The sequence below is a fragment of the Ictidomys tridecemlineatus genome, chromosome 6, assembly GCF_052094955.1.
Source record: "Ictidomys tridecemlineatus isolate mIctTri1 chromosome 6, mIctTri1.hap1, whole genome shotgun sequence".
Classification (NCBI taxonomy): Eukaryota; Metazoa; Chordata; class Mammalia; order Rodentia; family Sciuridae; genus Ictidomys; species Ictidomys tridecemlineatus.
The window spans coordinates 189,263,282-189,290,130 of NC_135482.1; the positions used below are offsets into that span (position 1 = coordinate 189,263,282).

General features: G+C 43.0%; 1 protein-coding gene and 1 long non-coding RNA gene across 16 annotated transcripts in view; one reads left to right on the forward strand and one right to left on the reverse strand.

Moving 5' to 3' along the window:
- The window catches only part of Clybl (citramalyl-CoA lyase), a 249,039-nt gene that overhangs the window by 177,866 nt on the left and 44,324 nt on the right, over window positions 1-26,849 (forward strand). For all 15 annotated transcript variants that reach the window (XM_040281673.2, XM_021729794.3, XM_021729798.3 and 12 more), the window contains 2 exons: window positions 20,947-21,135; window positions 24,981-25,082. In XM_040281673.2, coding sequence (XP_040137607.2) covers window positions 20,947-21,135; window positions 24,981-25,082 — 291 coding nt within the window. The remainder of the gene's footprint in view (window positions 1-20,946; window positions 21,136-24,980; window positions 25,083-26,849) is intronic.
- On the reverse strand, window positions 688-12,780 carry LOC120888514 (uncharacterized). The gene is made up of 4 exons (XR_005732198.2): window positions 7,052-12,780; window positions 6,700-6,869; window positions 6,426-6,479; window positions 688-4,385 (listed from the first exon to the last, which is right to left on the reverse strand). It is a non-coding gene; the product is annotated as an uncharacterized LOC120888514 (long non-coding RNA).

Sequence of the window (26,849 nt, forward strand, 5' to 3'; positions counted from 1 at the left end):
AATAACCTGAAAAGGAATGTTATTGGCAGATAGCCTTCTGTGGTCTTGAAGTGATATTCCAAGGGAGCTCAAGAACTTATCCCATAACTGGACAGGGCAAGCAGGCCATTTACCACTATACAAAATAAAAATTAGGAGCTTGTGTATCATAATAACCCAGGGTTTCTGGTGGTCACTGAGTGGGAGCAAAAGGTCAGTAGTGGCTCCATGTGATTACCAGTGGAAGCCAGTTGCATTCAGATGTGTCAGTTCAATCCTATGAATGGAGCCGTTGTGTAGTGGACATGCCTATAATCCCAGTTACTCGGGAGCTGAGGCCAGAGAATAGCGAGTTCAAACCCAGCCTTAGCAACTTAGTAAGGCCCTCAGCAACTCATCAAGACCCTGTCTCTATTGAAACATAAAAAAGGACAGGGGATGTGGCTCGGTGTTTAAGTACCTCTGAGTTCAATCCCTAGTACAAAAAAAAAAAAAAAGATCTATGAATGGAAGACAGAGAAAGAGAAGAAAAGAAAAAGAACTCCAGTAATTCATTATATAACCATTAATGGAGAAGCTTAAGAGATCTTGAAATATTGTCATATGTTCGTTCATTATGTAGTTTATATTTCTTTATTCCACCAGTTCTTATTGATTAAAGGAAAGGAGGATTAAGTAATTCATAAATATTACATTATACTAGAATCTTTGAGTTGCCACTATAGTTACATAATAGTGTGGGAAATAGTAAAATCATTTTTTACCAATTTGTGGAAAAGAACAAACTAAAAATGAGTGAATCAGGGAATCACTGAATAGATGAATGAGGCATTAGAATTGCAAGCAGAGGTCCCATAGTCAACTCCCCTAACACATATTCACAGACAAAGCCATTCTGAGCACATAAGCACTTGGCACTGCCAAAGCCCTGACATCAGCATCAGCATCAGCATCAGGTGTGTGACAAGAAAAACTACCCTGATGCTTATCACGAGGACACCTGGGTGCTTTGAGCCCTGCTCCTTGTGGGCAGGATCAGTGCCTGGTGAGAAGTAGGCACAGCTGGGTATGCAGTGTTGGGCTAAGAAAAGTCAGAGAGTTTCATGGGAGGGCAACCTTGGGACCTGGTCAAGCTCATGTGGCTTAGGATGCTCCACAAAGATGGGAAACCCATCAGGCTCACATTCTACCAAGGCTGCATCCCAGAAGACAGCAGGGGAACCTGGGAGGTGACCCTGTCTCCCAGAGAGGAAGGACATGCCAGGACTTCTGGAGAGCTCATAACTGGGAAAGCATAAGAATAATGTCCCAGAATAATGACTCAATTCTGACCCCTTTGCGGGGCTTATGAGAGATGGAATTATAAGGCCTGCCCAGGGGAAGCTGTAGGATCCTCAGAAATCAACATGGTGGTGAGGAAGTCTCTTTCCTTCACAGGGACCTCGCTAAGGTAGCACTCCTGGCTTCTCCCTGTCCCCGTGCACATCTCCTTTGATCCAGGGTTGCCAGCCATGTGATAATTCTGGTATAACTGGCTCTGCCACTTCCTGTCTCCTTCTTCAAGGGAGGGAGCTGCCCACTGGGAGGGTGCATAATCCCCTGATCCCCAAGTGCCCACTCTCGGCAGGATGAGTTTCTTGTGATTCTACCACCAAACTTGGACCAACTTGGACTTCAGGTTTAATAGTTCCAACTGATACCATCATAGCATCCTTGATTCTTGTTCCCTTTTAATTCTCCTTTGCTCTTGCCTGGGCCTGAGATTTGGTTTGCTGGAAGAGAGAATACATTCACTCATTTGTTCAACCACTCAAGTGTGTGAAGCCCTGTTGTGGGTCGAGGGGATTTAAAAATGCACCCTTCTTTCAATGACCAGAAATGCAAAAATTCAGTGTAGAGAAACATGTTTAATGGTACGGACATGGTGTGGTTGTTGCACAGGGGTGTGGCAGAGGTTAATGGCCTCCTTCTTTTAAGTCTGAGCATACAAATGCTCTACCTTTCAAAGCCTACAAGTCCCAGCCTCAGTTGCAGTGAGCATATAAATTGCATAGGAATGTAGATGACATTTAATTCCTTAAAAGGAAGCCACCTGTCCTCTACTCTCTCTTCCTCTAGTCACTCAGGCGGGAACGTGGTTTGGCAAGCCAATTTCAGCCACACAGATCAGGATGATGGAGCACCAAGTGAGAAGCAGCTGGGCCTCTGGGTACCCGAGAGGAGGAACCTCCCACTGACCCCACACCACCAATCTATGTGTGAATTTTTGAGTGAAAGACAAATTATTGAGTGAAAGACAAATTGACTTCAGTGTGTGAGCCTCTGTAGCTTTGGGTCTGTGATTGCAGCAGGTTGATCTTGCTTAGCACAAGAAGGAGCTAAGCAAGTGCATGCGGTTGTGGGGTGATGGTGAGCACGGTGTGCAACAGGGGCAGAGAGTGTTGGAAGATGTATCAAGGTGAAGGCAGATGATCAGCTCTCAGTGCTTGGCCATCTTCTTGTTGACTTGGAAAATTCCCTTTCTCATTCCTTTGTGTGAGACCCAAGTGTGACCACATCACCAAGGTGGGTATTGGAAGATACTAGGGTCGTGAGATGGGATTTCCCTTGGGCTACAGGGAGACATTTCTACTGATGAGCATAGCAAGGATTTGAAAGGGGGACTTGGACTCCTGTGTGTGGAGGAGTAACGGTATGGGAGAGGGACAGTGACATGTATGAAGAGGACGTCTCCGTCTATTCCTGGCCGTCCTTACAGGGCAGTGTAGTCTTCTTCCCCTCAAAGGAAGCAGGACTCAGCCAAGTAGAAGTTCCAACAGAGTGGATGGTGTTGCAGGGAATGGTTGTAACATTCCAGAAATTACAGCGCAATAGTTTAGGGGCTTGGGCCAGGAAAACATAGACCTGAGCCAAACGCAGATGATAAAGAATGGCCTCAACCAGTGTTGAGTGACTACTGATTAAGAGTATAAAGGAAGCAGGAGGCTGAGACTTGGGAGCAGTGGCCTTGGGCTGTTCTGACCTTGCTCCAATACTCCAAATGGTGATGTCATGGTGTGACCAGGTGTGGGATTATAGGTACCTATTAAAATACAGGTATGCGCTTTCCTATAAAGAGATATATTCTTTTTATGGTCAGAAAACAATATCCTTTTTAAAATCCTTTTCTTGGGCTGAGGTTGTAGCTCAGTAGCAGAGTGCTTGCCTAGCATGTGCAAGGCACTGGGTTCGATCCTTAGCACCACATACAAATAAAAATAAAGGCATTCTGTCCATCTACAACTACAAAAAAAAAATTTTAATAAAAGTCAAAATCCGGGCTGGGGATGTGGCTCAAGCGGTAGCGCGCTCGCCTGGCATGCGTGCGGCCCAGGTTCGATCCTCAGCACCACATACCAACAAAGATGTTGTGTCCACCGAGAACTAAAAAAATAAATAAATAAATATTAAAATTCTCTCTCTCTCTCTCTCTCTCTCTCTCTCAAAAAAAAAAAAAAACAAAAATCAAAATCCTTTTCTTTATTTCTTTTTCTGAGATGGGGTCTTGCTATGTTGTCCAGACTGGCCTTAAAGTTGCAGTCCTTCTACCTCAGTCTCCCAAATTGCTGGGATTATAGGCAACGCCAGGTCACCTAGCTAATGGGGAGATTATTTAATTTCTTCAGTTCTTCATTTGCTCATCTGTAAAATGCAGGGCTGGCCTTAGTGGCCTCCAGCATATGACTGCCTTCCTGCTCCACCTCCATGAGGTTCCTCTCTTCAGTGCACAGGTGGGAGCAGCAAACAAAGGACCAGGGGTAAATCAGCATCCACAGCAAAGATCATGACAGCACATTGCCAGTATTTGCCAATATGTTGTAAACAGAAATGGCACGTGGTAAAATGGAGGGAGCTCGTGGTGGTTTATGTGATGGGCAGTGTGCTGTTTGAGGATCTGTGGCAGGAGCCCAGGGGACCGCTGCTTCCTCTCCCCTCAGCAGGCCTTTCTCACCTGAGTGTAGGGGGCTGCTTCTGGAGGGCCAGGCATTTGCTCATGTACCCCTGGGGCAGGGTTCTCAGGTTGACTGTTCTTTGGAACCAATTGGGAGGCCTTTCAAAGTACCTGAGTCCAAGCCCCACCCAAACCCATCAGATCAAGTAAACCAAATATCTAGATCAAAGATGTCAATTTCTAAATACTAAAATAGGTACATCACATAGCTTTTTAACCATTACAAATAGTTTTCATTGGATATTTCTGATTTGCCCTCTTTTCTTCAACTGCTTTAAAGTTCTCAAAATGCCTGGGCTTTTAAATCAGCTAATGCTTCTTCAGTACAGTTTAAAGAGGGTAAGGGGCCGACGCCGAAGCTTGGTGAGGGAGCGCTTGCCTGGTGTGTGCAAGGCCATGGGTTCCAGCCATAGCACTGCAAAAAAAAAAAGTTATTTGAGAATATCCTTTAAAAAAAAAGGAAAATACAAGTCATCTAAAGATGGTAAACATTATTCTTTTAATATGTCTCATAATTATATATTAGATATAGCTATAAAGGTAAATATTAACTTTCAGCTAACTTTTTAAACATCATTTTCATCTGAAATGACAAAGATTGAAAACTTCTATGATTCCATCTAAAGAGTGCTCGAAACATTAGATATTTTATATGTTTACCATAAAATATATAGTAAATCTAAATATTAGGCCAGCATGTGTTATAATTTCTACTCAAAAGAAGGTAACACAGGTGAGCATTTCCACTGTTTGGAGAGCACATTCTCTTACGACAACTAACCAGAGGACAGTGACACAGCGAAGGTTGAGTGGTGGAGACAGAAAGAACCTCCAAATTCATCTTGCAGATTTGGAAACTGAGGCCCCAAACACTCTGAACTTTTATCTCAGGAATACCATCATTTGTGGCAGTGTATTTCATGGCAGATAAACATAAGCACTCCCTCCACCCCAAGACATTCTGAGTTGTGTATATATATATAATGTTTTTAGCTTTTGAAGGATGCTTATAGTGACCCTCATGAATTGTGGTACTAGTCGGGCATGGTGGCGCTCACCTGTAATCCCAGCAGCTCAGGAAACTGAGGCGGGAGGATCAGAGTTCAAAGCCAGCCTCAGCAAAAGCCAGGTGCTAAGCAACTCAGTGAGACCCTGTCTCTAAAGAAAATACAAAATAGGGGGCTGGGGATGTGGCTCAAGCGGTAGCGTGCTCGCCTGGCATGCATGCGGCCCAGGTTCGATCCTCAGCACCACATACCAACAAAGATGTTGTGTCCGCCAAGAACTAAAAAATAAATATTAAAAAATTCTCTCTCTCTCTCTCTCTCTCTCTCTCTCTCAAAAAAAAAGTTTAAAAAAAAAAAATACAAAATAGGGCTGGGGATGTGGTTCAGTGGTCAAGTGCCCCTGAGTTCAGTCCCCAGTACCAAAAAAAAAAAAAAAAAGTTGTACTACTCTTTCTGCATTACTATGAATTTTTTAAACATTTTACATTTTTAAGTCTCTTTTGGAAAACTGAAAAATCAGAAAATGGTTATATTGAACTATGGGCGTTCAAAGACAAAAGTCTCAGGCATTTGCAGGACTCAAATATTTGTAGGACTGTTCAGTAGCCATGATGGTAACTTCAAAGGCCCCTCCCAAAAGACTGATTCTCTGTGATTCTTACCCTAGGGCCTAAGTTACTGATCATGCTTACAAACTATAAGAAAGTAAGGAAGAATCCACCATGCCTAAAGATGGGACATCTACTTCTATCTACAAGAACCTAACAGACATGGAGAAAATTGGTGTGTGTGTGTGTGTGTGTGTGTGTGTGTCTGACTGAGAGACAGGTGGATCATTTTTGGTGGGAGATGGGCAGACTGCAGTGCAACTCTTCAGTTAATCTCACAAACCTTTAATTCCCAGCTGGGCAGCTACGCTGCGTCCAGCTTATGCTAGGAACTTTGAGTGCTTCACACCATAGTTGTACCCTCTCTGAGCTTAGCTCACCTATCTGGTTTTAGCAAGAAGGTGAATCCTAGGCTGGGATTGTGTCTCAGTGGCAGAGCGCTTGCCTGGCATGTGTAAGGCACTGGGTTCAATCCTCAGCACCACATAAAAATAAGTAAAGGTATTATGTCTATCTACAACTAAAAAATTAAAAAAAAAAAAAAGTGAATCCCTAAGATGATCAGAGAGACCAGGAGATTTCAGGGAAATACTCCCTTGTATTGTTCATTATTTTCATACTCCTCTCTATCCCTTGCTCTCCTTTCTTTTTAAAAAAAAAAAAGTCATAACTCACTGTATACAGTTAACCCCTCAATCACCTCTGTTCAAAGCACTTACACATGCACGCAGCCTGAAAACCATAGAGAACCTCTCACTCCCTGTAGCCTTCTGGGTTCGCAGCCCAAAGGGAGCATTTATGGCTGGAACTAACTGAAGGAGACCTGAGAAATCAGCTTACCAGAGCCAAGTCACCTTTAAAATCAGCATCGCTCCTGGGCCATAACAACAGCAGCTAGACAAAGGAAGAAATGGACAGTGGTCACATTTTGCACTGACAGCATAGACCCAAAGATTGTGGTGAGTAAATGACCGTCAGCAACCGGTGGCCTTCTGTTCCTGCCCAGTTACTGATCAGGATTCCAGAGTTTAGGTTTCTAAGTTGGAATGAAGCAGTAAGAGGTTGCTCTGTATGGTTTTATTTGTTTTTGAGAGAAGGAAAGCATACTAAATACCTGGATTCCTGAAGAATCCAACAACCCGAAGGCTTCCGTGTGTGGAGGAAAGTAGACTCTAGATATTTCAGGTCTGATTTCATGCAAAAGAAGAGGTCTGTGATTAGATGATGCTCTGGAACAAAAGAATATCTTTTCCTTGCCTATCACAGGGTTCACTGCCAGGTCACCTATAATAAGAGACAGATTAACAAGAGCAAAGCATAAGCATTTATTTTATATAAGTTTTACATGACCTGGGAGCCTTCATAAATGAAGGTCCAAAGAAATGGGAAACTGGATTTTACGCTTGGGTTTGATTCAGAACCAACAGTCATGCAGAAGCCTGGCTGGACAGAGGAGGGGGACTTACCAAGGCCTGTGTGTTCAGCTTCTCCTTGGTGTCTTTCATCACGAGGATGCTCCTTTCCTTCGAGTTTAGGAAGGACCTCTGGAATGAAGGTTTTATGACCTGCTCCAGGGAGAAGGGGAAGGAGTGAAGACAGTGGCCTCCCTTTTCTGCTGTTCTGTCAAATGCCCAGGGCCTGTGTATGGGAGTAGCATATGCTGAATCCCATCCTTGGACAGGCTGGTTGCCATTATGTGGGAGTAGATTGACCCTTTTAGGGACCTGCCTCAGTGCCAAGAGATGCAAGTTCCCTGGGCTTTCCTTTTGTTTAGGCTCTGGGGACACCAGACCCACGTTGTGAATTCCATGTAGACTGGGAGCGGTTTTCTACATTACCTAAAATAGTACCTGGCACAGAAACATACTCAGTTAATAGTTCTTGAATGAATGAATTATAGGGAAAAAATGGAGAAAATTAGATCTTAATCATCATGGGATTGATTGGGTAAATAATGGAGCAGCCATCAACAGTACTCTACAGCCCTTCCCCATGCTTACGTAGATCAGGCCCTACACAGAGGCACCTACCTGTTGTTGATTGAAAAAGACAGGTGACAGATTGCATGTAGAATGTGATCCTGGCATTAGTCAAGAATTCTGGTAGCCAACCACAGAATCTTGTCTAAAGGAGTTTAAGCAGAAAACAAAAGTTTACCAAGCCCATAGGTGACCCACTGGTCCCCTAGAGTGCAAAGAGGGGGATCTGCAGGTCAATCAGGAGACTGGGAGCTGAGAGTGAGTTCTGCTCGCCTTAACCATAGGCTGGTTGTGAGGCTCCACATAAGTCTACCCTCTCTGTTCTTCAGACAGGTATGGTGGAAAACCTGCACTATCTACTCCTAGGGACTTCGAGGGCAGAGGGCACAGCTTCCAGCTCCCAGGGAGCCCTGTGATCCTGAGGGGGCGCAGAGGGAACCCCACAGCCTGCCCTGCCGCTAGCCAAGGTGTTTGGTGGGTTCAGGGTGTGAAGAGCACTTTTGACTTGTGACATTTTAAATCATGATGGGCTTATCAGAACGGAACCCCATGTAATCAAGGATTGTCTGTGTATTTCATTCCAAAGCCTCCCTCTGGCATTCACGCCATTGGTCCTCCTTCCTAACATCGGGGAGTGATAGGGTGAGTCATTCCTGTTCTTTTCCTCGAGGCTCACTGACCTTGTCACCGTCAGGAACAGGCCATTCTCATCCCTGGGCTATGTTGGAAGCTGCAAGGCTCAGCTTCTCCCCAAAAGTCTGCCTGGGCAGCAGTGTCCTTGTCACAAGGCTCACGCCTAAGTATCACATTGGAACTTCCCATGCTCCAGATTTTCATGCGTGGTTCAAGCAGTTACTGGGAATATATGAAAGGCCAGATTCAAAACCTTTCAACTTTCCTTACAATCCCACTTTTTTGTGTGTAGCCTCTTTCTATACTAAAAAGAAAATCCTGGGTTTTCGGGTCTGCACTTGATTAGAGGAAGACTAACCGGCCTTGTGATGTGACAGGCGGTTGACAGCCGATTGCACTAGGAGGACCTCAGGGTCCCGAGGCCAGGTGTGTGGCTAGGTGGAATGCCTTTGCCCTCTCCTGCACGTCCAGAGCCCTTTCCTGGCAGAACTGCCAGCCCAGGAGACTCTCATCTCCATCTTGCAGGAAGGCTGCAGCTTCGTTTTGATGTGCCGTTTCCGGAGGCCGCAGAGCGGCCGCACATCTGTTCCGCTACAGGGAACCTGGTGCCGGTACCAGGCGGGCTCTGGCAGGAGTTCTCGCTGCTGGGCGAGGCCTGGGCCTCGGAAGCCAAAACCCGGCATGATGCGGGGCGCTGGCCCACCGCATGGGAAATGAACCTGCTTGTTCTCACGTTAAACGCTTTATGAAAATTCACTGGGCGCAAAAGAGGGAAGAAAACCCAAGTGGTTGCGCAGTGCGCCTGGCTGGCACCGGCCAAGGAATGGGACTGCTGGGAAGGCGACGTGAAGAGCTGGCAACGGAAAGGTGGAAAACGCAAGGAGAACCAAATGCGGTGCCCACCGTGCATTGTTTTGTTAGCATTTGCTCAAGGGAAGCATTTAATTACGGGAGATCCGGTGCGCCCAGTGTTGGGGACTGGGTGGCATGGCAGGCTGTGCAGCCTTCTCCGCATACCTGACTTCAGCTGCCTCCCGCGCACTTGGTCCCAGAGTCCAGCCCTCTGCTGTCACCAAACCTCAGGCCTCAGGGGCTTCCCAACCTGCCTATTCAAAAATAAAGTGTCTTGAGGGCTCATTGCCCCCATCCTGTGTTTTTTTTTTTCTTTTCCTTGTTGATTTTTTTAAAAAGTAAAATCAATTAAGAACAGGATGGAAAAGTACTACCCTTCAAAACAACGAAAAATTTGCCAACGAAAAGAAATAAAGCCTTGGGCAGGGACTGAGGCTCAGTGGTAGAGCACTGACCTCACATGTGTGAGAGCCTGGGTTCTATCCTCAGCACCACATAAAAATAAATAAAATAAAGATATTGTGTCCATCTACAACTAAAAATATATATTTTAAAAAAGCCTTTTTAGTTACAATTTTCTTTGGGAAATAATTAGGAAGCAAGACAAGTCACAACAAATAAATAAAAATAAATGATCAGCTGCTACAAAATGAGAGTATTTTTGAGTCACAGCAATCAAAGTATACAAAGATGGACTTAACTGGTGATACTTTGCATGGAGAGTTTTTATTTATTTATTTGTTCTATTCACTTTTAGTTTTGAAGACTTGCCTACCTGAAAAACAGTTTTTGAGAATTGTGGTCCAGTCTCATGTACCTGCAAGACATGTTTCTTTTGTGTTTGATCTCTGCCACCACACATTACATTGCGTTACCTGATTTCTTCATTCCTGGCTGCCAGGAAGACTAATTAATGCACCAACGAATCTAAAGAATCCTGTTTAGGGAAGCTGCTAGGCCACACTGCGTCCACCTTCATCTGGAGACGAGAAGTCAAGGACTTGCTCCTGCAGCCAGCTCAAGTTAACATTAGCTTGGCTGGTGTCATTGCAAGACCTAGACACTTCCATCTGTGAATTTTTATAAGCTTCCACTTAAGGAGACAAGATTCTTTGTCAGCACCTTAGACAAGTGATGTTAGGGCAGCTGGCATAGACAGGGGTCTTTGCTGGCAATATGGTTTATAACCCACCTCCGCCAGCCTGCCGGGGAGTGGCCCACCTCATCTCCAAAACTTGCTACCTCCCAGGAAATGGATGTTTTCCTCCATAAAAATGAAGAAATCTTTTGCACTTTAAAAAATTGGTTGTCAAAATTTACATGAAGGGAACAATTTGGATTAGTTTCCAGCAACAAATTTCAAGTTGGCTTGAAAACTAGAGAAAGTCATCAGCCAAAACCTGTTGCAAGCATCACTCTAAAATCATTCAGGCCAGGGACAGGTGACTTGTCTGTTATCTGGTGCGCATATGGAGCCATGGAAAGACTGCCTCATTAAATTATGATCCCATCACTCTTGATTTACTCTTAAAAAGAATGAAAGGCCCCGGACCCTGCCCTGCGTGGGTGATCCACAGCACCTGCAGCAAATGGCCCATGATGAAGAAAGGGAGGTGCAGGGTCCTTTGATGACACTCTTCCCTTTTGCTTGTTTACTTTGATTCTCCCACGCAGACTGGGACCCAGCAGGAGGGCTTTTAAACTAAAACAGTTAATTACCTCCTCTAACCCAGAGAAGTCTGAAACATAAATACTGCAAGAGAGAGAGGGCAGCTTTGCTCTGGGCTGGACTTTATACCAGTAGGAGAAAGGAGCCACCTACTCCATCCTGGTCCTCAAGGGGCAGGGTGGAGGGAGATCAATTAGAAGGTACCTGCAAGGGAGGTGGGCCAGAGCGTGCACCCTGCAGTGGTGATTTGGTCTCTGTGTCAGTGCACTGGACTGTGAATCCCCAAGTCCAAACCCATGTTTGAATACCCATTCTAGAGACAAAAGCAGTAGCTCTTGGGCAGGTGGGATTGAGCAGGGACTTTTCCCCTGACTGGAAGATGGATCCTCCCCAGGTGCAGCCAGGGCACGGGGCAGCTTCTCACGAGGTTCCCTCCAGCTGAACTGCAAATTCACATCCTACCAGCACCATCACCCCTTCCTCCCTAGTGGAATGCAGCCTCAGCCCTGTGCTTCTAAATCATGACCTTGCCCTTGGACTCCCCTCTGCCTTTCTGACCATCCCCTGGCTTCAGCAAGGATGCTCCTCTGGCCGCATGTTCTGCCCTGGTGCTCCCATCTGCCTTTCTGTCCCTCACTGTTCCTGTCTATGCCCTTGGCCCATTTTTAGCCTCCTACTGGGTGCTGTCTCTCTCTATACCTGTTGAAATCTTGACAGAGCCAGCCCAGGCCATCGTCCTCTACATCCCAGCAGCCATTACAGTCCCCTGCCTCCAAGGCCCGGGCTGTAGGTCTGTTCTGCTGACTCAGCTGCTGTTCCACTTCTCACTCCGTGCGCCTTTCACTGCCAACCCCAAGGGGCTGGTGGACTCCTAGAGTTCCACAGGGAGCAGTTTATATATCTCTCCTGATGCCCCCACACCTGTCACCTGTCCCAGCACCTGACAGAGTGGATAGCATTTGAATAATCCTTCTCCTCCTGACTAAAAATCTAACTATTCCAGCCCAGGGTCTTCAGGCAGAATCTGGGCACAGTGCACAGGAAGTTTTCTCTTCAGAATCACAAACATCCTTAAAGAAAAAGAGAAGCCCTCTTGATGCCTAGACATTTTCAAGGGTCTGGATGTCTTACCTTAAGTGAGCGACTGTGTTGTCATTTCCCCCTGGATCCTCCCCATCACGTAGAAATGACCAGTGGCCCCCGGAGAGAGTGTGCTAATGCACCCCATTCCTCCACTCACAGATTGTCCTGCGGGAGCAAATGTCCTGGCTCCCCGTGCCTCTGCCGCCCCACTAGAAACCAGAAATTATAACACTGCCTCACTAAGGGGCACCTGAGAACAACGGACGAGAGAAGGAAAATCATACAGGTTGGCAGAGCCACTTGCAGATGCCACGCTGCAGCCCAATCTGAGCATGGCGTTTGGTATTTGCTTGAGAAGGACAGCACGGGCCTTCCATACGTAGATACTTTGGCCTTTTAAAAAGGTGTGTGCACAGTATACCTCAAAGCCACACGACTGAGTCATAAATTCACCAGAATACCGAAAGCACAGGTAGCAGATCTCACCGCCAGCTCCACATGGCCCTCTGCGTTTGGGTTTGGGTTTGGGTTTGGGTTTGGGTTTGGGGCACCTCAGAGGCCCATGAGGATGTCGGTTCAGGGTCTCAGAGATCTCAAGTACTGCTGCACACTTGTGGAAAATCCTCCAGGAGGAGGTGGGGAACGTGGTGGGAGGTGGATGGGCCACGGCAGCGGGGAGGCCAATCGCAGCCAGGAGCTGTCAGGGCAAAGCCGAGTGAAGGCCAGTAGCGGTTAAGCCCCTTCTTTCCACTTGAGCTCTCTCCTTCCAGGGAATTTTCTTTTCTTTTCTTTTCTTTTTTTTTAAAGAGAGAGTGAGAGAGGAGGGAGAGAGAGAGAGAGAGAGAGAGAAAGAGAATTTTTAATATTTATTTTTTAGTTCTCGGCGGACACAACATCTTTGTTTGTATGTGGTGCTGAGGATTGAACCCGGGCCGCACGCATGCCAGGCGAGCGCGCTACCGCTGGAGCCACATCCCCAGCCCCTTCCAGGGAATTTTCATCGTTGAAAAATAAAGACCAAAAATATCACAATCCTCCTATCTCACATCATATGTAAAAATGTATACTCAAAATAAATCACAGACATACACGTTAGAGGTGAACCTATGAAACTCCTAGAGGAAGAGGAAGACATACACATAGATCTCTCTGAAATGGTCTCAACATGATAAATAATGCACAGGCACCAATAACAAAAAATGGACTTTAGCAAAATCGTAACATTTTTATTTCATAAAACACCATCAAGAAAGTTGAAAAGACAATATTTGCAAATGATTTGTCTAATAAAGACCTAATATCCAAAATATACAAAGACCTCTTTTTTGGTACTAGGGACACTTAACCACTGAGCCACATCCCCAACCCTTTTTATAGTTTATTTTGAGACAGAGTCTTCTTGAGTTGCCTAGGGCCTTGCTAAATTGCTGAGGCTGACCTTGAAGCCTAATCCTCCTGCCTCAGCCTCCCTAGCCCCTGAGATTATAGGCGTGCATCATCTCGCACAGTTTACAAAGAACTTTTATAACACAGCAACAAAAAGATAAACAACTCTATTCAAAAGCAAGCAAAAGAACTCAACAGACATTTCTCAAAAAAAGGCATACCGATACCAGTAAGTACTCAAAAAGTCCTTCAGACTGGGCTCAGTGGCATATACCTTAATCCTAACAGCTCAGGAGGCTGAAGCAGGAGGATTGTGAGTTCAAAAACAGTCTCAGCAACTAAGCAAGGTCCTAAGCAACTTAGTGAGATCCTGTCTCAAAATAAAAAAGTCTGGGGATGTGGCTCTAATACCCAACCCCTCCCCCCAAAAAAGTCACTCAACATTATTAATCATTAAAGAAACATAAATCAAAACCACAAGGAAGGGCTGGGGTTGTGGCTCAGCAGTAGACCACTCACCTAGCACGTGCAAGACCCTGGGTTTGATCCTCAGCACCACGTAAAAATAAATAAATAAAATAAAGGTATTGTGACCAACTACAACTAAAAAAAAAAAATTATAAAAAAAAAAAACTACAAGGAAGTACCACATCACACCCACTAGGATTGCTATTATTTAAAAAAGAAAAACAAATAAACAAAACAGAAAATGATGAGTGTTGGTGACAATGTAGAAAAATCTGAACCATGGTGCATTGCTGGTGGGACTATAAAATGGCGCAGCTTCTATGGAAAACAGTTTGGCTGTTCCTCAAAAGCTAACTGTGAAATATGATGTATTAAGAACTGTGTAATGTTTTGAATGACCAACAATAAAAAAAAAAAAAAGAAAATGTGTTAAAACTTAAAAAAAAAAAAAAAAAAACTAAATGTAAAATTACCGTACAGCACAGCATAACTCAAACCCACTCCTAGGTAGTTCTTTCTTTCAAAAGAACTGAAAAGAGACACTTGTATGAGAAACTTGTATGCCAATATTCACAGCAGTATCATTCTCAATGACTAGATGTGGAAACAGTCCACGTAGGCATGTACAGATGACTGGGTAAACAAAACATGCTATGTTATACAACAGAATAGTACTGAGCCATGAAAAGGAGTAAAATTTGGATACATTCATGGTACGACATGAATGAGCCTTATGACATTGTTACGAGCTGGGCCCACAGTGGCCCATACCTGTAATCTAAGCAATTTAGTAGGACCCTCAGAAACTTAGTGAGAACTTATCTCAAAATAAAAAGGGCTGGGGATGTGGTTCAATGGTAAAGTGCCCCTGAGTTCAATCCCCAGCACCAATAAAATAAGTAAACAACTTAATAACTAATAAAAATAAAATGGATAAGTAGGACTGAGTTGTGACTTAGTGGTAGAGCACTTGTCTAGTAGGTGTAAGGACCTGGGTTTGATCCGTAGCACTGAAAAAAGTTAAATTTAAAATGAAAGATTTTATGTTATATCTTTTACCACAATTTTTAAAACTAAGCAAAGGATTGATAGAGATTTCCCCAAAGAAGAATTAAAACGGCCACTAAGCACACAAAAAGGTTTTCACTGCTATCAGTCAACAGGGAAATGCAACTCAAAACCACGAGAGACCACTTCACACCTTCTAGGAGGGCCAGCTCAGGAACACGATGGCAGCAAGGGGCGGTGAGGACAGGGAGTACCGGAAGCTCAGAGCTACTGGTGGGAACATAAACTGTGCAGCCACTTTGGGGCGAGCTGACAGGGCTAAACCTGGAGTGAACACTGGACCCGGGAGTCACATTGTCTCTCAGATACACACCCAAGCGAAATGGCGACATATGTCCACTCAAAAACATGCACTAGAATAGCAGCAGCATTTCTCCTAACAGCCAAAAAATGGAAACAACCCAAATGTCCATTAACTGATGGTAGGGGAACAAAATGTGCTCTAATCACATGGTGGAACATTATTTGGCAGTAAAAAAGAAGTACTGATACATGGCAAAACATGGATGAACCTCGAAACACTATCCTAAGAGAAAGAATCCTGTCGCAGAAGAAAGAGTATGTAGGCATGGCTCCATTTATAAATTCCAAACCTATATATAGAGAGAGTACATGAGGGGACACTTTAAATGGGTAAATTATATGCCATGTGGCTTTTATCTCATTAAAACTGCTACAAAAAAAATCATAGACCTAAAAATTATCTTCCTCCCAATTTTTTTCTAAAACAACAAAAACAAAATAAATTTTAGGTTGTTAACCAGTCTTTAACTTTTTATTGTGCAAATATTTGAATATACACAAATGTAAAGACAATAGTGTAAAAAGTCCCCATATATTCATTAATCAGCTCTGAAAAAAATCAACATTTTAAAGGTATCTTTAACATTTTTTTCTCAAAGTTTATTACAAAAAATGTCATCCAGTGAGTCCCTGGGCCATATTTTCCCATGGTTTTGTTGGCCTGCTTTTTCTGTCTGCTTATCTGTCTGTCCTCCTATCTATCCATCAGTTCATTTTTTTTATTCATTTCAAAGTGAGCTGCAGACAGCAGGTCAGTTCCCCTTAACTACTTTGTGCTTGTCATTGAGTAAAAGGCTGATATTTGTTCTTAGTTCTCTTTGTACTTTTGAGGTGTGATTTATATTCTGTGAAATGCACAGATTTAAAGTCTGTCTTCCATGATTTTTGACAAATATGAAGGTTTGTGTAACTCAGGTGAAAGCCATTGTTCCAATGTCTTTTCAAAATATTTTTAAGCATTCAGAGGCCATGAAAATATATTATTTTCATAGATTTTTGTATCTTAGAGTTGTGTTGTGTAGGATTTCCTCTTTTTAGTTAAATCTCTGAGAGCCAGAAATTCCAATTACATACTATAAGCTTCCCATCCAGACACATCCTGAGCCTTCTCGGTCCTTCAAATGAAAGCCAAGTTTGTATTTTTACAATAAACCTGTGTTTTAATGTATTTTTCATGATTAACACATCAAAAATTTTGCTCTACCAAAATCCACATTTTCAGAGTAAACGGTGTCTGACATGTAGTAGTTGGTGGGAATCAATGCATGACACTTTAAACCACTTAACACATGGTATCTTCAATATTGTAGATTTCTTTTTTGGGAAACAGGCAATTCAAGATTTCTTTTTTGTGTAGGAAAAAAAAAACAGGGGGATAGACAGTTAACACACCACCTCACGTAAGGAGACACCCCACCAGGCTGCAAGAACCAGTGAGAATTCATTTCCCTTCTCTTCCTATGCAGTCACTACTACCTACTACAGTCCCTATGATCATTGTTGTAATTAATTTTGATGTTAGAAAGAAGAATCTAATATAACTTACTAGTGATGACCTGTTTTAGGTCACAGGCACTTCTGTTTTTTTAATATAAATGTATACAAGGAAAATCTATTAAAAAAAGAGAGAGAGAGACCCCTCAATGGAATAATTCACTCCATTTTTTTGTTTTAAAAGAAACTTGACCTTGACATTTTCAACAAAATTTTCATAAAGATCCTGATACCGGGGCCTTCTACTTAAAATTTGGGTCACTCCATGCTGGTGACACCATTTTACAAATGGAAATGAGATAAGATGGGCAAATCCAGAAAAGAGGGAATTTGCTAGTGTTTCTGAATACATGACGTGATGCTTTTGCTGAGTGAAAGTAATAATCGTGTGTGTGTGTGTGTGTGTGTGTGTGTGTGTGTGTGTGTGTTTAACAATGGCTGTGCGTCTTCCTGGATTGGAAATACTCCCTATTTCTTAATTACCAAGTCCCCGGCCCCAGCTTTCTGGCTGCTCCTGTTGCATGCAGGGTCAGGCTTGTCTTTGTGGTTTCCTCTGAAAAGGGCTGTACATTAACATTCAAGTTTGGGGAAGAGAGTGGAAGTTGAAGGAAAAGGTGTTAATTCAGATGTTATGAAACTGCGATAATGCTATTATTTAAGGCACTTATTTGGGTGTGTTTGCTCTGTAGTTTTATAAATAAGCACAAGAGGCTCCTTGGGAGTCTCGATCCTCCTTGAGTCCGGTATCCTGTCTGTCTCATCCTATCCGACAGTAGAAGTGATGCCGCTCTAATCCCTGCAAGTTCGGAACTAATGAACTGACTGCTGAGCTGCCGCCACGGAGCTTGGTCCCAAACTATACTGTACTTCACACTCGATTTATTCTCCAGATGGCGAGACTGTGCCGCCCTGCCGCGAGGGACCACCTCTTCCACTGGAGTGTAAAAGTGGACGGATGTTGTTTTCTTTGCAGATTTGGTCACTCTGAGCTGGAAACTTGCGAGGATGATTAGTTATTAGCTTTAATGGGTGCCAATGGAACCAACTGCCCGCAGATTTTCTCCTTTAATTTTGGAGCCTGTAGATCTCGGGGATGGTTGATTTATCTCTTTCTGACGTCACCAGAGCGTGTCTCCTCCCCAGGTGATAAGAATCCAGTCTCTGAAATCATAGCACGCCTTGGTTCCTGGCCCAGACACAGTCACATAATACGATGGCTTATGGATAAGGACAAGTTTATTAGCCCCTGGTCCACTGCACTGAGCAGCCCATGGCACGGAATATCGATTGACTGCGGGAACTTGGGGAACACCACTTTTTAGAACAGGGTCCTGCAGAGAATCCGATCTGTACCAACTTTCTCTGCAACCTCCGCAAGTGTGGGATCAAACATGCTTCAGAACACACCATGGCGATTAGTCCCTTCGAAGATCTGATGTAACCATTGGTAAAGGCCTTAGTTCCCTTATTTGGTCTTTTCCGGCTTGTCAGATCTTAGGGACACAGTTCATTCCACAGTGAGAACACTCCACCAGGGTGTCCCAGTGTGACACCTGAGTGCAATGCCTTTTAAACCTCATTGTGTACAACCTGAGTTGCTTCCAGGATCTAAGTTCCCCACCAAAGTTCTTTCTCAAGTGGCCTCTTTATTTAAATTTCCTTTTTCTTCTGTCCCCAGGAAGCCCTTCCCACCCCCAGTCCACCAGGCCACCCTGAGGGCACTCATCCACCTGCACAGATGGAGATGGAGGGGTGAACAGGGCAGGAGGAAAGTGTGAAGGGGACAGAGGGATGGAGATGAGAGAGACTGTGGCAAGAGGCAAGGTGTGTGTGTAGAGGGAGAGGGAAAGGGCAGAAGAGCAGAATTTCTTGTTTTTCACAACTGGGCCGACTGTAACTCCCTCTAACTAAACACCCAGCATTAAACTTGATTGTTCTTAGAAACTGCCTTCCTTTCAGCCCAACAGATGGCATGGGTGTGTTTTGCTAGCAGTAACATATTTCACCATTAAAATACCAAAAAGAAAAAAAAATCAACATGCTTGTTGGTTGGTGTAAATTCAATGAAGTTGTTGGGTATTTTGGGATACATACCAGAGGGATGCATACTTAGTTTATGTAAATTGCAACAAGCAACAGCCTGTTAATAAGGGTGTTGTATGGCAATATACCTCAAAAGCCATCATCTCTTTTTGGAAAGGTACAGCGTGATGAAGTGGAAAGAGCTTGGTTTTTAATTCTGAGCCAAAAAAAAAAAAAAAAGAAACCAATAAAATGCTGAGTATTCACTGCTCATTATTATAACATGAAAAGTACTAATCAGATTATGCCTAAAGTTGGAGTTAGGGACTTCATTTGGAGCCAATTTCACAGAGGCTGAATTTTACTAAGTAAACCGGAATGTGCTGAAACCATGGCAATCTGACTTTAGATAAAAATCACAAACAGGTTTAGAACATGAGCTTTGAACAAACAGTCCCCTTCAAATCCAAATGAAACCACCCAACAGCTCCTCCAGGTCAGATTCAGTTTGACGCCAACATTAACAATTCAGGAAGTTGATGTTGCCAGGGATCCTGCAAAGTGGAGCACACATGCAGATTACAGGATGGAGAAGAGGACACAATGATTTTAAAATACATTTCAGCCTAAACAACCTAGTGAGTTCCCTTCAATTTTCCATTCACCGTCCTAAAGACCCTTTGCAAGAAGGCTGACTTGCTACTGAAAGAGAATCTAGAAGCTGGAAAATGTTTACAAACTGGAGCAATCCAGGGTCTGTAGCTGTCCGGGCTACATGGAGCATGGCGGTCTGGGTTCTCTGAGGCTATGGATCTAAAAGCCTGCACTGCCGTAGAATAGGAAGCATTTCTCCTGCAGCTCTAGGCATCCTTGTAACCATGATATCAAGCTAACTCTTGCAATGGGCCCCAATGTGTTTCCATATCTAGTTCATGGTGGAGCTGGAATTTTAATGTTGTGGAGTAGCCAAAGGCTATTTGATTTGGAACTGAACCATCATTGACTACCATCTCTCTAACTTTAGCTGACATGAGCTCTCTTGCTTTTGTCTAAACTTGGCCTAATTTTTGGCAGTCGAAGCTCTGTAAATCAGGACTTCACATAGCTGTCCTCAACTGGTCCTCAGCACTGTTTCCATCTGACCTGACAAACGCTAAGCTACTGTTTCCTCGCGCTGTTTAACTCAGACCACATTTGGAGCCTTCCTTGCTCCACTCTGTTGTAGAACCACATCCGTCTGGTTTAAATCTGTGTCCCAGCTTGTCTCGTTGATTGGACTTAGACTCCGAAGTGGCTTAAATAATTCTTTCTTGTCTCCGTTTTGCTATTTTCCTAGATAAGTACTGCTATTCAAATGGCTATATATTGTTAAGACTTTTTTTTTTCTAAACCATATTCATCAGCAGTGAGAGGCTTTCAAGTTTTATTAGTATCATAAAAACCCTTCCCAAGTTAAACTACTTTTGGTAAGTGTTCATTCTGACAACGAGAATTTGTTGAGGGCTATTGGCAAGTTGGAAGAATTTGTTTTTGAAAACTGAAATTGGCAGGAAGTAATGACCCCAAGTGTTTTCTTTCTGTTGACACCAACCCCACCCCCAGCACCCCCAAGCCAAAGCCAATAAATAACATAATTGGTCTCATACCATTTTTCTTGGGTTAATTCAAATATTGAAGCAGAATTTTACCCTTTCACTTTTTCTTAACTGTGGAGCAAAGATTGTCAAATTCAGGGGGAATAAAACAAACTGTATTTGTCAAGCACTTCATGAAGGAATTTCTTGGTGATGTTTTTGCTTCCACCTAAATAAGTGTGAGCATTTCTTGTAGTATGAAGTGTCAGATTCCTGTGAGCACCTGCCTAATTGAATGTCAAGATGCAACTCAGTTGCAAAAAATAAAACAAGAAAGAGAAGTAAAAAAAAAAGCACACTATATGGGGATAAAGAAAAATAAACCATTTTTTCCCTAATGTGAATAGGCTGACAGATGAGACTGCCACAATCCAGATGTTGCCCAGTTTCTTATATTTATTAAATGAGAAAATGCAAGTAAAAGACTTAGAACCTAGGCCTAGTTAATGCTCCATCAATGAATAACTGCTTATTAGTTTTTTTATACCTTTCCAATTAGGAAGCAGCACCAATGAGCAAGATGAAGCTGACATTTAGAATACACTAGTATGAGTGATGGCAAGTACCCGATGAGTGACATCCTGTGAACGAAGTCTACCAACAGCTCAACTATCACAGTGGATAACTTATTTCACTTATTTCTTTGGTGGGCGGGCAATGTGTAGACCTGAGAAAGGTGCTCACACTGAATCCACGCAGCAGTATCACACCACACTCAGTTGTGTTCCCCTTAGAAATTAAACTAAAAAGGTAACTTTTTATTGACACAGAATGAAGCTCGACTGAGAATAGTAGAAACTCTTGAAGGCTTTGATCTGGGCCCAACAGAAAAGTGCGTGAGAATCAACTCGGTGTCTAGCGGTCTGGCCGAGGAGGACCTTGAGACCCTTCTGCAATCCCGGGTCCTTCCTTCCAGCCTGATGCTACCAAAGGTGGAGAGTCCTGAGGAAATCCAGTGGGTGAGTAGCCAGTGCTTTGCTTAAAACTTGAGACCATCTAAGAGAAGGGGTTTGGGTGCCACTGGTTTTGAGAAGGAAGAGTGAACACAAGCAGCCATCTCCTTCACCTGAGCGCCCGCCTTTGCCCAGAGTGTTCTTTGGAACAATTGTCCTTTAGAAACAATGCTTGGTTTCCTAATCGGATCTGTGGTTTGGACAGAACTGGCTCCTTGCTAGCCCTCCCAGAGCTATCCCTGGATGCCAGGTTGTCAGAGCACCACTCCTGCCACCACTGTGTAGGCCCGGAGCCTAGGCCTCAACCAGGAAGGGTCATGACATAAATGGCTCTTACCAAGTTGCGTTTGAAATCATCGAAGGCCTCCAGAGGACACCAGCCGCATATGAAAAAATGAACCCAACCTAGGGGAAGAAAAGGTCACTCCTTAGGGCAACTAGAGGAATAAACAGGAAGCTTTTAACTAGTGGTTTTAATTAGCACAGATATTATTTCCTGAACAGTTCTCTAGTGCGTCCTTTTTAAATTGCTGACAGGTGTGTTTGTGTTTCATGACAGACTTTTCAGCCAATAAAAACCTGAAATGTAAAGTGGTTGGCATGTCAAATTACTTAAGAAAACTTCAGAATGGGCCCAATTATACTATGATTGTTTTAATTGTGAGACAGACGGGGGACAGGGCTAGATTTTTTTCTGGGGTTGCCAGTATTGTGCAGGTCTCTGATGAATGAATGCTATTCCAATGTGCCAATCTGGGGCAGAGCCTGCCAGATGTGCTGGATGTTTGTTTGGTGGGCAAGTGAGCTGAGGGGGTTCAAAGCCACATCTAGTGTTGTCTGGAAGGTTATGGATGTAAGTATAGTGATCCAATGAGGAGCTCTGATACCTGATGAAGTGCTTCCTTTTTAATAATCTGAATGTTGGGTCCAATGCAGGGGCCACCTGCCAAGTGTGGCTATTGAGCACTTGAAATGTAGCCAGTGAAAATTGAGATATGCTGTAAGTATAAAATACACACTTCATTTTGAAGACCTGTACACCCCCCCCCCCAAGAGGGGGAGAGAATGTAAAATACCTCAATAATTTTCGTAACAATTGCACATCGAATTAACATTGGAATCTAGTGGGTACAATGTAAGGTATTATGAAAATCAACTTCACCTGTTTCATTTTACTCTTTGAATATGCCAACTAGAAAGTTTAAGACTGTACTTGTAGTTTCTGTCCTGATTCTGTTGGATGGTTCTGTCGGATTCTTCTTGAAGCTCCGTTGTCAAGGACCCGGATTTACTTGTTGAACTTGGAGTTCTCTCCAAGGGTATCTCAGAAGCAGTGCCCTCAGATTCCAGAGTGTTGGTATCCTGAGGGCTCTGGCCCCATTCAGATATGACTTAGGTTGATGCAGATGGACTCTGGAGTCACTCTTGGCCTTTGGTTTCATCCTTGATGCCTATTTATCACGGGCCTTACCTTTAATTTGAGGGGGGGCTCCACCCCAGCCTCTAGCTGCGGCCTGTTTGCTGATTCAGATGCTGGGTTGTGGGGAACCTGCTGCAGTTTAAATAGAACTTCTAGTTAACAGAAGTCTTTGGAGCTGTTTATTTTTTCCTCTCCGTTTGTATTTATGCGAAGCGTAAAGCCCAGAGCCTGATGCACAACTGAAAGATGGGCTTACTTGTTTTCTTTTGTGTGAGAATCTCTTGCTCGCCTTTTGTCGCTAGTGTGGGTTCTTGTTTGACTGGCACGGCTTATTGGACTATAACAAGCGTAACTCTGCCTCTTTTGTCGTGGGACAATTCTCCCACAAATCCCGAACAGTGTGCATTCTTCCAACACACTATTGGGTGTGCACTGGAATTGAAAGAATTGCTGAGCCCTGCTACTTCATCTCCTCCCCAATCTCTTTGTAATTTTTCCCCCTTCTTTTCCTACCCCCCTCCCCGGTCCCCTCCACCTCACTGAAATGAACACTTTACCAGGCCGGAAACATTTAATCGTCTCCTTTTGAAAAAATTAATTGAAACTTCTCCACTAGTTACCTTTTGTGTTAGTACTTAATGCAATTTTTTAAGAAGGAGAGGGAGGGGGAGGGGAGGCGGGGCTAGCATATTTAATTTTTAAATGCCCCTATTGGCTTAAAAACAAAAAAGCACCGCAGATTTTGCTCACTAAGAACAGGGACTCTTCTTGTAAAGGGTTTACCTAGTTGTAAACATTAAGGTTTTTGTAGTTCTAACGGTTATCACAAAGCACTGGGCAAATAGGAGTTCAAGTTTTCTTTTCGGAAGGAGAAAAGAAAATCTCCGGCTACCTACTGACCGTCCAGACCACTAACATTTCACTACCCATTTTCTAGCTTAATTGTGACATAAATCACGTTGTATTTTCCTTTGCACCGAGTGCCATGCATTTTGTCCCCTTGCAGAGCGTACTGCCCCTGGTCCCAGCCGATTCGGTCATTCCTTCCCTGCAAAGTTCCTAGGAGGTGATGCTGATGCTGTCTGAGGAAGGGAGGGCAGGGAGCGACGGGAATCATTCTTCATTACTGAAAGCTGTGATTTATTTTAGCCTAATTGTAAAGTTACTGCAAATTGCTCAAAAGCTTTTTAAAGATCCCAGTGATTAGATTTTTTTTAGGGGGGGGTGTGCACAGGCGAGGAGGGGGCAGCTAAAAGGGGAAATAACACCTCTAATCCCGCTTCTGGTAAATAGGCTGCCAGCTTTTAAAATGAGTTTCCTTTCTATTAGTCAGAATATTATGCTAAGCCTTAAGCATTAGTTTTTTTATGTTGCCATAGCAGCCTTATTCCTGCAGGGTGGTGACCTGTGATGATTACAGTACAAAGCTTATAGGGTCTTGAAACCCCCTTTGAAGATGAAAAGTCTTTGATGGTTTATATTTATGCAAATCTCTTAGATATGATTTACCCAACTGAGACTGAATGGAGAGATGATTAAAATTCCCTTTTCCTTTGATATCCATTAATGGCTGAATATTCCTTAAATTTAAAATGGATATATATGTTTTCATCTTTATTTACAAAAATATCTTTATCATACCTGGGTTTCTTTTTTTTATCTCCTCACATCTTATTAGATCTAGATAGACATAATAGATTTACAATTTAGATTGTGGGGTTTTTTTTCCCCCTTTTGAAAGGGGGGTGGGGGATCTGTGCGAGAGCTTTGTATGTTTCCAGATGATAGATTTTGGAATTTGGGCTACCCCACTGGCAGCGCAGAGCTGGCTGTGAACTGGTCTCATGGAAAAAATTGGCGAGCTTTGGTCTTCAAAGAATTAAACTTCCTTTTTAAGGTCTTCCTAGGTAAGCTAAAAAATTATGAAGAAACCCCTTCGGAACAAAGGGTAATGGTGCTGTAATGGACGGTGTGGACTCGGCGTAGAAGGCCGGGGAGCACTTACACTGATGTCAGTGCCCGGCAGAAACAGAAACAGACGTGCAGGTAGAGCAGGACCATTGTTTTAAGGGCCTACCATTTGCATTTAACGCAGAGGGCGAGAGGTCTCCAGTAAATATGTTTTCAAGGGAAGCATTTAAACTGGGGATCTCGAACTCCTAGGCCTCAAGTTGCTCCAGGTGGGGGTGGGGTGGGGGGGCGGTGACGATCGGGGACTTTGCTATTTAGTTTGGTGGGAACTTTGTTACCTTTTTTCTTTGGACTTTCCTTTTTTTAAAAAATTCTTTTATGTGGGTGAGGAGGCTGGGATATTACTCCCTCAGGTCAAAGATTTAAGTACTATTTCTATGTCTACATTGCAGTGATTGTTACTTCTGTTTTTATTTTATTTTATTTTTTACCACTAATCACCTGACACTTTTGATTTTAGTTTTCAGACAAATTTTCATTCCACTTAAAAGGCCGAAAACTTGAACAACCAATGAATTTAATCCCCTTTGTGGAAACTGCAATGGGTTTGCTCAATTTTAAGGTAAGAAAACCATAACGTGGTCACATAAGTTAGTGTTTATTTGTCACCTAAAGAGAACTTTTGTTTTCAATTTCAACATCTACTAACATTTTTTTAGAAAGATTTATAAGCAAGGTAAACCTTGAGCACTATTTATTTTCTTTATAGTTTAAAAACCAGGTTTTCAGCATCTTAGAAAACAAAGAAATTGGTTAAGTAGAAAGGAAAAGCTTCCCACTCCTAAATATTTCAATGAAATATGCACATGTTCCTAGTAATAATTTTAATTTAAAAAAATCACTGTATACTATATCTTGAATTGTTAACATTTATAGATTAAATATAAAATAAATGGGAATTTTACAATAAATGTATAAAATAAATGGAAAATCTATTTTGTCTCCTTAATGAATTAACTTTGAATTGTTCTTTTTCTATCAATAGCTTTCCATCGAAAAATTTTCTGGCCTCTTTGTAGCAGCATTATCCATAATATCTAGCAGATCAGACAACTATTGTTTTTAAGTTCAAGTACACAAATAATTTGTAGTCCGTTATTTCAATTTGTCACATTGAACATAAAATATTTTCTAATAACCACTTGGAGAGATTAGATGAGCCCGGGGTTTTCAGCCATCGAGTGACTGCTTTAAACTACCTGCCTGACCACATTCAGAGCCAGCTTGTGTTTTCCTTCTGTATCAGTGGGCATATATATTGTTTTCCAAAATATGCTTCCCATTCCACCTGACCTGTGAGCAGCAATCTAGCACCCCCTGCACCCCCTGCTCAGAGTTCCTAGCCCACCATTTTTTTCCTCCCCCCTCAGAGAGCAGGAGAAAGAAATCACCAAAAACAAAAGAAAAAGGTAGTTGACCTGAACTGGAGAGAGAATGTGTGAGCAAATGCTCACTTTGAGACCTTTGAGATTATGCAGGAGGGGCCCAGTGCAAACGTTTGGGGGCTATTTCAAGCCTTGTCTCCTGAGCAGCTCTTTTACACAAATAACCACAAATTCTCCCAGCTGCCCCAGAAGCCTCGGAATATAATCAAAAGCACATCCCTCAGATGCAACCAGATTCATACAGTGATTTAATTTTAAGCACTGTTTTGCCATTTTATTTCATAATGTACTTAGGAGCCCTTGCAACACCTGAAATTAATCATCAGTGTCCCCACTGGTTCCTCATTTCTTTCCCACCCCCATATATATATATTGGCAGGTTACATCTGCACCTTTCGGGATTCACAGTTATGTCTGCAACAAATGTTATTAATCTTGACTTTCATTTAGAAATGTCAGGGCTGCTTTATTAACACGTTGTGGCTGACTTGTTGCACTTTTATTTTCCCCTCTGAAGTTGTAGGTTTTGTATTGTTTGTCTTTAATCCTGAGACCATTTACTGGATTCTAATGCAAATAATCCAATTAGTTTGATTTTAAAAATTCCTTCCTTCTTTCCTGTGGCTTTATGTTTATTATTTAAGAGTCTCTTCAAGCAAAAACAAATTGGGGGAAAATATAACTAACTTAGCAGTAAAATCAAAAGTAGCTAACTCAAAGTTTCTCTAGAAAGTAGACAACCTAAAATTTGAACTATATTACCAGATTAATATATAACAATAGTATTTAATATCATCCACTAAGCAAAGTAACGATAAGCAGGATACTTATCTTGGGCAACATTAAATGACTTTTGGCTGCAGGGTCAGCCTGCCTTCAGGCAGACTGGGCTAGGAGCTGGGTCTTCCTGAGGTGCTCGGGCTCCTGTCTTATGCCTGCGCGTC